The following is an 11,712-nucleotide window of genomic DNA, read 5'->3' on the forward strand; positions in this document are numbered from 1 at the left end:
GAAAGAAAAAGAGAATCTTTCTTGTAGCTAGGTTTAATCAGGTCTGTGTTAGGGAGAGCTTGGAGTCAAGTACAGTCAACAGATTTGGGTGCTCTCCAAAATAAGACAACTCAGAAATATTAAACACCTTGGGAACCTTGAGCCTGAGCTCCATGTAGGTCTGGAGCCTTGGGATGGCCGCCACTAGTGATGTGTTTGACCTGTTTCCCCTACAGTTCTTTGTCTTGGATGTTGTCATTAATTTCCGCCGTCTCAGTGAGGGTGATCTGTTCACTCAGTTGAGAAAGATAGTCAAAATGGCGTCCAACGAGGATGAACGCTTGCCTCCAATCGGCCTGCTGACTTCAGACGGGAGGAGCGAGTGGGCCAAGGCCAGGATGGTCCTCCTAAAAGGTTAGCTGCAGCACCCAGCCCATCCTCCATCTCATCCTCCTGCCCATCAGCTTTTCCTCCTCCAGCGTTAAGCACATGATCTTGTCTCCATCAGCCATAGCGGGGAACTAAGGACTGTCTCCAGCTCAGGATGGGACAGTGGGGAGATCCCTTGAAACAGAAGGGTCCTGTTATGCCTTTGCAGTCTATGTGATGATACCCTAGCTCTCTAGCTTTCTTGATGAGAGAAAGGAGCCCTAGAATTGTGGGTCATCTGGGAATAGCAAGTTCTGATGACAGTCAGCAGTTATGTCTTACTGGTGGGCTGTGTAATGTTCATTTGGAGACCGGAGTCCCTAGAAGAGAAGACAGATGGGAATCTGGTGTAGGGCCTCCCTCTGGAAGTATAGCTGGGCTCCTTCTTCACCTGGTTTCTTGGTCATACGACTTTTCATCTTCAACCTGATGCATGTTCCTCTGGCTGTTCTTATGGTGCTTCTAAACAACCCTGTTAGAAAACTAGTTACACCCCCCCATGTGTGTGTGTGTGTTCATGTGTGTGCAGGTGCACATGTGTTGTGTGCATGTCTACATATGAAGGTCAGAGAACAACTTTAGCTGTCATTCATCAGGTGCCCCCTACAACACACACACACACACACACACACACACACACACACACACACACTTTTCTGAAACATGATCTCTCTCTGTCCTGGAATTCAGAAAGGAAGCAAGACTGGCTGGCCAGAAAGCCCTAGAGATCCATCTGCCTCTGTCTCTCCCCACGCTGAGATTACAAGTGTGTTATATTATGCGCAGTGTGGTTTTTGTTTTAACTTTGCATGGTTTCAGTGGAACCAAACTGGTCCTTTGTGCTTGCAAAGCAACCATTTTTATCAATGTTTTATCAATTTTTATCAACTGTCTCTCTACCCCCAGTTTTAAGTTTCTAATCATCTTCTAGAAACTACTTTTGGAACCAAAGCCAGCCTTCATTGGAGGAATGAGTGGCTTCCTTTCTTGCCTCTGTTGGATGTCTTGTAGTGAGGAGCCAGACTTTTGGGTGTCTTCACCCACTGCTAGGAATTACAAAGGACCAGTCAATAATTCAGCCTGTGCGTGTATAACTGAGGAGCCTCTCACACACCTGGGGAGTGAGAGTCAGAAAGGACAAAGCCTCTGCCCCCACGCAGCCAAGGGATAGGAGAAGGCATGAAGAGGAAGTTCACGTACACAAGAACGCCATCTTTACCCATGTGAAGAACAGGGAGAGCAGGTCCCACATGGATGCCTCGGGGCTTTGGATAACACAAGAAACACTTCCAAATAGGACTTGAAAGGTCTTGTTGGGAAACTATGAGTGAGAGAGGCAGGTGGGACAGAGGATGTCGCTTAGGCAGATAGATTAGTGTGGACAAAGTCAGTCACACTGTAGGGACACATTGCCCTGGACTCACAAGAAGAGAAACAGGTGTCTGCGCTGGTCAGGTGGACGGGGTCTGGCTTCCAGGTGATAAGTGTTTGCGTTTTCTAGTTCCTCTTTCTAGAAAGTTCTTCCTCCAGACCTGGTAGACTCCTTGTACTGTGGCAAGTTCAACTAGTGTCAAGGCTGCAGGCCTCCCTAAGCTTTCTTCATTACTGTCAGCCACATGTGTGGGCATATGGGCACATGAGTGCAGGTGTCCATAGAAATGCGAAGAAGGTACTAGAACCCTGGAGGTGGTGTTATGGGCAGTTTTGACCCACCATACATGGGTGGGTCCCGGACCAAACTCAAGTCCTCTGAAAGAGCTGTAAGTGCTCTTAACCCCTAAACCATTCCCGCAATCCTTTTGACCTATTTTCTTATCTTGAATGACTTGCCAAGCTGAAGGAAGCTCTGCTCTTGTCTGGTCAGTGCTCTGCTTCCCTGCCACCATCTATAAGGCCTGGTAGGATAGGAACCTCATGGTTTAACTTCCATATCTACAAAGCCAACCACAGAAGCAGTGCGATTACACACGTTAAATAAAACAACAAAGGCCTTCTAAGGATACTGGGCCCAGACATATTTATCACTTACCAATTAATTATTGTTTCATCCAAATATCGAGCACCTGCTGGATATTTGGTCCTAAATAGAGGGCTACAGAAAGGTGTGCCCCAAACCCATTTTCACGGACATGACTGCCACGTTGGGGAATTAATAACTTAGAATTTGAAAGTAGTTAATTCCCTCGGGAGACTGTGGTGAAATCACATCCTACTCTTTTTCCCTCTGGGGATGGAGACAGGCATCAAAATAATCACCTCTGCTGCCCAGATAGTTCCCACTTTATTAGACAGCCAGGCCCAGGATGACTGAACGGGATTGCCTTAAGGTCTGAGTGCTTGGGCAGCACTAATCAGAATTAATTTGTTAATGGCACTTGATCTGGCTTTCTGAATGGAAGTGCTGTTTTTAAAGGAAGTTCTGCAGAAAGGGATCACACACACACACACACACACACACACACACACCTCCCCTTGGGCAAATTAATTAATCCAATTAGCGCCACTGGCAGTGTCCTCAGCATAGCAGGAAACCAATTCCTCCCAGAATGGCACCCTCTTCCCCAGACCACCACAGGAAGGGAAACAGGGAAGCCATTCCAGAAATTATATCTGTTTCCAGGCAGCATGGACAAGGGGTGAGAGTGGGGTGGAAAGCTTTGGGGAGTCTAGACAGGTCACAAGGCCTGTCAGGAAGGAAAGGGATGAAGGGGGAGAGCCTGAGTTTCTTATTTGAGCCACCGAGTGGACACTGGGATCATTCACTGAGCTGAGAAGATCCTGTCTAAGCATACTTGATTTGAGGCACCCTGAGCCATCTAAGTAGAGGTGTCACGTTAGATATATGTGTCTGCAGCTCCAGGAAGGAGAGAGAGACAGAGAGAGAGAGAGAGAGAGAGAGAGAGAGAGAGAGAGAGAGAGAGAGACAGTTGTAAATTTGAGAGGCATCAGAACCTAAGTGATATTTAAAGTCATGGGGCTGGATGAGATCATCCAGAAGCAGAACAGAGTCTCAGGGGGTCAAGTCGATAAAGGCAAAAGGAGCAAGAAACAGCCTGGCCAGCACAGGAAAACCAGGAGCCGAGTCAAAGATTGCCAGGGGAGGAGGCGAGAGCGTTCAGTCACATGGAAGGCTGTTGAGAGCTTAAGAAAGGAGCTTTTCAACCTTGACTTTGTATTGTCCGTGAGTTTGACGAGGCCATGATGAGAGGTTAGAAATTACCAGTACATATGTGGGTAGGAGCAGCAGCAGGGGATTGTTGATAAGTGGTCGGTGACCAAACCCAGCATGTGTGGGTGACTGTTCAGAAACTCGGAAATGAAAAAAAAAAAAGCAGAATAGTGGAACATTTCCAGAAGAGGGTAAGGGCCAGGAAAGACAAATGCATAGCTGTGGGCAGGCAAGTGCCTTGAAGGAACGGGGTAAAGAACATTGACGGTGAAGAGAGGGATCGAGGGCATGGAATGCTCACAAGTGAAAGCAGGAGATGGTAAAAGACCTTTGTTAGGTCTGAGACCCATCCCCAAGGGTCCAGGACTGGGATGGTGAAGGGTAAGGAGGCTCCTGGGGGTGGCTCCCGGTCAGGATGAGCAGAACCGTAGCGTGAGTTAAAGGTGAGGGTGGGGTTCTTTGGAGAGATAAGTAAATAGCCTCTTGGGAAATGGGAAAGGGACTTCCTCTGGATGCAGAGATTTCTGGAATGTTCGGGGCCCACACATGGGGGTTTGGGAACCCTCAGTCTTAGAAAAAGCTACTTAACATTATTACAAGAGTCACGCACTCACACGCTGGCATGCCTACACAGTTCAGCTTCTCAGATTCGGGAAAGGTGGGTGCCTGTAGTTTGGAGACAGGCAGGGCAAGCAGAGGCTATGACGCTGGAATCTGAGTTGAGTAAGTGCTATAATGGCAAGCTCAGGCTGCCATGGCCAAGTGTCACAGACTCTGGTTAACAAGAGAACAGACTGTTCACAGTTTAGGAGGCTGAAAGTCCACCGTCAGGAGATCCACAGGGCTGTTTTCTCCTGAGGCATCCCTTTGTGCCTTGCGAGGGACAGCTCCACATGGTCATTCTTCTGTGTGGGTCTGTGACCTAGCTTCCCTCTTCCGTTCAATTAAGATCCATGCTGATGAGACCTCATTTACTTAATAAGCTCTTTCAAGACGAGGTGCTTCTAATAGAGACAGGTTCCCCAACGGGTGCTGTGTTACTCTGTCAGAGACGAGTGGGTCCAGGAAGAGAGAAGAGACTGGTTCATCCAGATGGATGCTCAGGTCGCAGAGAATGAGGGTGGAGAAGGTGATACAGGAGCCCAGATGCTCATGATAAGAAGTTGGAGAGAGATTGTCATGGTGTATTGACAAGCAGACAATGCCTCGAGAAAGAGTAAAAATAACTCTAGGCTCTAGGTCCAGATGGAAGGGGATGAGAGGCAGGGGTTGCTGAGAAGGCTCCTACCCCACTTGGCCCTGGATACATGTGTGTGAAGGAAAACAGCAGCGTGCTATGAGGCACACCGGGGTGGGAGCCCTTGGGAGCATCAGGCTCGTGTTGAAGCAAGTGAATGGGACATGCATAGCAGGGTTAGCCATGCTGAGAACTGGCCCAGGGCAAAGAGCAGTATGAATCGTTCAGGAAGTAACAAAGGGCAGGACACTATGACTAAGTTAGCGGCTAAAGTAACTCAGTGTCATTATTGAGCCGGTTCCGGACATCATAGTGGACCCCAACTGTCCACTGAAGCCTAAGAGTCCCGCCTCCCTCTCATGTGTTGGCACAGGGCCAGAGAGGTGCTGTCTAGCAGATTGACTGGAACATTCCACTTCTCCCCCTGGAAGAAGGGTTGACCATGGACACTGCTCATAGGAAAGGTGCCCTATGGTCGAAATGAGCCCTCCTCCAGCCAGCTGAGAGTCGGGGGGCAGGGACTTGGACACTTGAGCCCTCTACATTGTCAACCTTTCTCCTTCTAGACCATGTCACAGATCCTCTACATGGCCCTCAACTAGGACTGTCCCTTCTGTGAGCTCCCCTGACAAAACATGGGGCTCATGAAGATCCAGGGAGCACCAGGAAGCACAGCCCTCTCAGGGGAACAGCCTACCCACTACACAGTCCCTCCCTTCCCTATGCCCACGCTGCTTCCCCTTCCAAGCTTACTCAGACACCACACCCTGGCAGTACCATTGGAGGTCCCAGCACCTAGGGGCCAATGCTAAGAGTCCTCTAGGAGGCCTTGCTGCCGGGTTACAACCAGAGAGGCATCCTGAAGGAACGTGGAGCCACGTGCCTGGTCTGTCATAGCTTAGAGGCCCAGGAAACCACACAGGTTGACTGATGACGAGAAGGTCCTCTGAAACACTGCTGGTTAAAAAAAACAAAAAAGCAAACAAGATTCCCAAGCCCCAGGGGATTCCATTTTAAAGGCATACTGTCACCTTCGAGTGAAGCTATGGTTGGAACCCTCTTCCTCAGACATCAACTTCAGCCACTCACCAAGCTCCTCCTTTTGTTTGTGGCCACAACCTGGGCATTTCTCTCCTTTGTCAGAGTTTCCATGTTGCTTATGAAGTAGAGATTTTGCCCACACGACTTGTGTAGTGTCCTAGCCTTAGAGGTAGTGGCTGGGGACACTAAGGACCCAGCTATCCAGCCTGAGGTCCACACTACAGGGGGAGAGGGTGGAGTCTGAAGATGACCTTAGGGCCTCAGGAGGGTCTGCTCATCCTTACAGGCCTTTCCTCCCCATCAAACTGTGAAACCGTGGCCTCCTGAACCCGGGAGGAGCTAACACCATTATCATCGTCTGGAAATTTAATTAGACATTCAGCCCTGAGTCTGGAAGACTACAGCGCTTGTCAATTTGTAGGAGAAGTATGGCCAGCTCGGAGAGGCCCCCGGAGCCCTCTAGCTTTCTTGGGCGCTGTGCGGCGATCCTGGGAACAGACCTCACAGGCAGATGCTCTCCATTTACACAGCCCCGTAAATATTTATCCCCGGCAGCCAATTAGAGCCAGGGCACTGCTTCCAAGGAGGGAGCTGACAGAAGGTGGCTGCAGCTGCATAAGGCCATGGTCATGCTTTACAAGAACCACTCAGGAAGGGGGCAAAATGCTGCTTACATGTTGTCATCCAGAGCTCAGCAAGTCTGTTGGCTTTAAAACCAATTACGCATTAGCTAGAACAGCATCTCTGATCTAATTGGCCCAGAAATACCTCCTGAGCTTTCGGATCGGAATACAATTTTCTTTCTCCAGGGAGGGAGGGTCTGGGGCTACACCACCCTCTGCGGTAGAAGCACAGAGGCCTTTGTGACATCCAGAGGGGAGTGAGGGGTCCAAAGCAAAAGGTCGGGTGTTGACCCGTCGTTCTTGTCTGTCACAGCCTGGGAGCCTATTCCATGGTGGAGAATGCAGCCCGCTCCATGGTATAATAGGGGCAGATGGCCTGGTACCTGGTGCGCCAATGGTGTTCACTAAATGAGAGCTCTTATTAGATATAGGGGAAATCTTTGGGTCTGTTTGCCCAGGGTCCACATGGGCACTGCCCGTGTAGTCAGAGACAATGGCCTGCAGACTTGTAGGCTGCATGGCTTTCTTCCTTATGTGCCATCCTAACTTACAAGCCTTTTACCTTGGGGGCATTTTATGTCCTATGCCTTCTACATATCATATTCTACACACACACACACACACACACACACACACACACACACACACACACGCTTTATAAAAATATCTCTGACCTGCATTTCTCCAGTCTTTGCGTCCCATTTTAGGCATTTGAAATCTGAAGCATCTAAGGAACCAGTTTTTGCTTATCTACTGTGCTACCCCATTGCCACCCTTGTCCCCAGTTCTAGAGCAGTGGAAATCCTTATGTTCTCTCTTCTTGGAAGGGAGGTTAGAACCAGGAGAAAGAGCTCTGCCTGATTCTTGAGTTCTTCTTTCTTTCTTTCTTTCTTTCTTTCTTTCTTTCTTTCTTTCTTTCCTTCTTCTTCTTCTTCTTCTTCTTCTTCTTCTTCTTCTTCTTCTTCCTCTTCCTCTTCCTCTTCTTTAAATAAATTTTAATAGCTGGGCATGGTAGCACACACCTTTAGTCCCAGTATTCAGGAAGTCAAGGCAGACATATCTCTGTGAGTTAAAGACTACCCTGGTCTACATACCGAGTTCCAGGACAGCCAGGGCTCAAACAAACAAACTCCAAAAAAGAAAACCATTTTTTTCATACAATATGTCTGATCATGATTTCCTTTCCCCCATCTCCTCCCAGGAGGTCCTCCCCACCTCCTCAGCATCTCTATGCACACCTCCAATCTCTCTGTGTAGAAAACAAACATGCAAATATAAAAAACAAACAAACTAGAATAAAAACAATAGCAACAGCAAAGAGAAAGCACAAGAAACATTCAAACAGACACACACACTCATACACACAGACACACATATAGATACACACACAGACACGCATACAGATATACACATGTACAGACACACACACACATATAGAAACACACATGCAGATACACACATAGACACACACATACATACACACACACATGCAAATACAAACACAGACACACACAAATACACACACATATACAGATACACAAAGATACACACATATAGACACACACATACAAATACTCTCACAGACACACACCTACAAATACACACACATACAGAGACACACACATACACACATATAGAAACACACATGCAGATACACACATAGACACACACATACATATACACATATACACATACAAATACACACAGAGACACACACACAAATACACACACATAGCCGGGCGGTGATGGCACTCGCCTTTAATCCCAGCACTCGGGAGACAGAGGCAGGCGGATCTCTGTGAGTTCGAGACCAGCCTGGTCTACAACAGCTAGCTCCAGGACAGGCTCCAAAGCCACAGAGAAACCCTGTCTCGAAAAACCAAAACAAACAAACAAACAAAAAACCAAACACACACATATATACAGATACACACAGACACACACACACAGACACACACATACAGACACACACATACAAACACATATACATATACAGATATGCACATACATACACATACATACAGACACACAGACACACACAGATATACAAAAAACCCACAAAAACCGAAAACCCATAAAAACACAAAATAAGAAACGATAATATACAAGCAAGAGACCAGTAAGATTAAAAAAAAAAATGCCCAAACAGAGCAATATGAGACAAAAAAAAATCTACAAAAATACAATTGAGTTCATGTGAGCCAGCTACTGGGTTTGGGGCCTGCCCTTCGGTGTGGTTTATATACCCAGGGAGACTCCATTGGAGAAGACTAATGTTCCTTTGCAAGTGGTTTTCAATTGGAGATAGCTTCTTGATTAGGGATGGGGGCTCCTGCCCACTTTCATTCTCAGGCATGAGACCCCATCTGTCTTGAGCCTGTGTAGACACTGCACACAGTCACAGTCTCTGTGAGCTCATGTGTGCTTGGTCCTGCGGTGTCCGGAAGACACTGTTTCCTTGATGTCACCCATCCCCTCCGGCTCTTAAAATCTTTCTGCTTCCTCTTCCTCACAGCTCCCTGAGCCTAAGGGGAGGGGCTCGATGGAGACAACACATTTAGGACTGAGTGTTCTAAGGCTTCCCACTCTCTGTAGATTGTCCAGCTGTGGCCTCTGTATTAGTCCCCATCTACTGCAAGAGGAGGCGTCTCTGGTAATGGCTGAGTCCATGGTTCCTGTGGCCACTGGGGGTCCCAGGCAGAAAGTATTTCCAGTATCTGAGGCTGACACAAAGAGAGGCCTAAGAGGGTCCACAGGAATGAAGAAAGCTGGGTGTACACCAAGGCTAGGCAGGATCCCCAGGAAATGGAGATAGGGTGTGATCTACAAGCAGTCTGGACCAGGCATGACTCGAGACTCCCGGATTGTAATAGAGGAGAGGAGGGAGAATGGGAAAGAGCTCTTTCTCTTCCCCCAGTAAGAGCTAAACTTATTTTGGTATAAGTATAGGTGTTCCCAAGGTTGCTAGACATAACATAGAGAGAGAGGCCAGTTGTCTCTGCTTTCCCCAGAGCTGTCTCTTGCAAAGCTACAGTACAGCCCAACACCAGCGTGCTGACAGTCAATCGCAGGGCATCTCTGTCACTTCAGGAACTCCCGAAGCAGACTTCTGAGTCACACTTGCCTTCTCCCAGCTCAGCCCCTCTTTAGCCCCTGGCAACTGCAGATCTCTCCATTTTTATAATGTTGTTGCTTTGAGAATATTACAGAAATTAAATCCTATAGAATATGTGGTTGTCAGATTTTTTTTTACTCAGCATAATTCTCAAGCGACTTATTTAAAATTTTTTTTGGTGGTTTTATCTTATGACTTATATCTGTGTAGCCCTGTCTGTCCTGACACTTGCTTTATAGACCAGGCTGGTCTCGAAATCAGAGAGTTGCCTGTCTCTGCCTCCCGAATACTGGGATCAAAGGTGTGCACCACCACCACCCAGTTTAGCATATGGGGTTTTACAGGAATGTGTTATTATTTCCGGGGAAATGTTCAGGCATGAAACCAGTAGGACATATTGTGATTGCTTGCCAAGCTTTTATTTATTTATTTATTTATTTATTTTATTTATTCTTAGCTTAGGCGTACGCATGTTTTCGCCTTTACGCATGTCTAATGACACGAGTGTCTTTGCATGTGCTAATTTTCCGTGTGTCCTCTTGGATGACGCATCATTTCACATCCATGATTATTTGCTAACTAGGTTTATTCTCATCATGAGTTTGGAGAACTGCTTGTATATTCTAGACTCAAGTTGTTGGATACATGGCTTCCAAATATGTCAGACTATAGCTTATCTTAATGGAACATTCTAATACCTTTTTATTTCCTTGTGGTTTAATTTATCAATTATAAGTGTGGGTTTTTTTTGTTTTTTTGGGGGGGTTGTTTGGTTTTTTTTTGGTGTCAAGACTAAGAATTCTCTGTTCAGCCTAGATGTGAAGGCCTTTCTCCTGTGTTTTTTTTTTTCCTGGAAGTTTTGTAGCATTATAGCATATGCTATTAACTCAGGAATCCATCTTGAGTTAGTTTGCATAAGATATAAAATTCATGTCCAAGTTTTTCTTTCTTTTTCCTATGAGGTCTCAATTGCTTTGAGACCCTTTGTTGAAGATGGCTCACCTTCTTCCACTGAATGATCTTTGCACCTTTTTCAGTACCTGTGGGGCATGTTCAGTGAGTCTGTGTTAGGGAGTTCTTTGTATTATTCCACTTACGTGTGTGTTTATCCCTCTGCCAATACGATATGGTGGTGTTTATATAGCTATACATTGGCCTTGAAATTCAATACGCTGATTCTGCTAACTCTGTTCTTTTTCAATTTATTTCAACTATTTTACTTCTATTGGCTTTTCATACATTTTTTCAGAATAATCTCATGTCTATCTGCAAAAGAAGTCTGCTTTGAGCTTGATAGAAATTCTGCTAAACCCATGTATCCAGTGGGAAAACTGAGAGCTTCACGATATTGGGTCTTCAAAGCGAGAGCATAGCAGAGCCCGCCTCTTATTTTGAGCTTTCTTTCTTTCATTTACGGTTTTATATTTTCAGCCTTAAAGCGTCCCATATATTTTTGTTAGATTTGCAATGAGGTATTTAATCTTTATTTAATTATTGTAATTGGGGTTTTATTTTTTATAAATGTTTGTCATTGGGATACAAAGCTATACTGACCTTTAGTGTGTTGATTGTGTATCTTGTGTAATATGACAAATTCCTTTATTAATTCTGAGAGTTTTTTTATATCGTGTGTGTGTGCGCATGCACGCGTGCGTGCGCATGTGTGAACACACACTTGCTTCTGTAGAGATCAGAAAACTATTTGCTGGAATTAGGCCTCTCCTTCCACTATATGGGTTCTGGAGATAAATCAGGCTGCCAGGCTTGGCAGCAGTACCTCTACTCATTGAGCCATCTTGCCAGCCCTCTGAGAGTTCTTAATAGATTATGTAGGACATCCGAAGAATTACTAAGGGTAGCTAGCTGTGCTGTGTGACAATGGCGACAATTTTCTGTTATTTATTTCTATTTTATTTTCTTCATAGTCAGTGAACAGAGTACTATTTCATTCTTTTCTGTTTTTGAGGGCTGTTCTATGGCCCTAGATGTAGTCTGTCTGGGCATAGGTTCAGGGGGTGCTTTTTGTTCATTCTGTTATTCTTGGATGAAACATTCTGTAAATGGCAAACACATGCTCTTGGGTGTTGGGATTGAGTTCTGTGTCCTTGCTGGATTTATA

At 46.1% G+C, this 11,712-nt stretch overlaps 1 protein-coding gene across 2 annotated transcripts in view; it reads left to right on the top strand.

Annotated features, from left to right (window-relative positions):
* Chat (choline O-acetyltransferase) overlaps positions 1-11,712 on the top strand; it is a 54,032-nt gene that overhangs the window by 16,018 nt on the left and 26,302 nt on the right. For both annotated transcript variants that reach the window (XM_026779611.1, XM_005348644.2), the window contains exon 7: positions 216-393. In XM_026779611.1, coding sequence (XP_026635412.1) covers positions 216-393 — 178 coding nt within the window. The remainder of the gene's footprint in view (positions 1-215; positions 394-11,712) is intronic.

The sequence above is a fragment of the Microtus ochrogaster genome, chromosome 6 (assembly GCF_000317375.1).
Source record: "Microtus ochrogaster isolate Prairie Vole_2 chromosome 6, MicOch1.0, whole genome shotgun sequence".
NCBI classification, from domain to species: Eukaryota; Metazoa; Chordata; class Mammalia; order Rodentia; family Cricetidae; genus Microtus; species Microtus ochrogaster.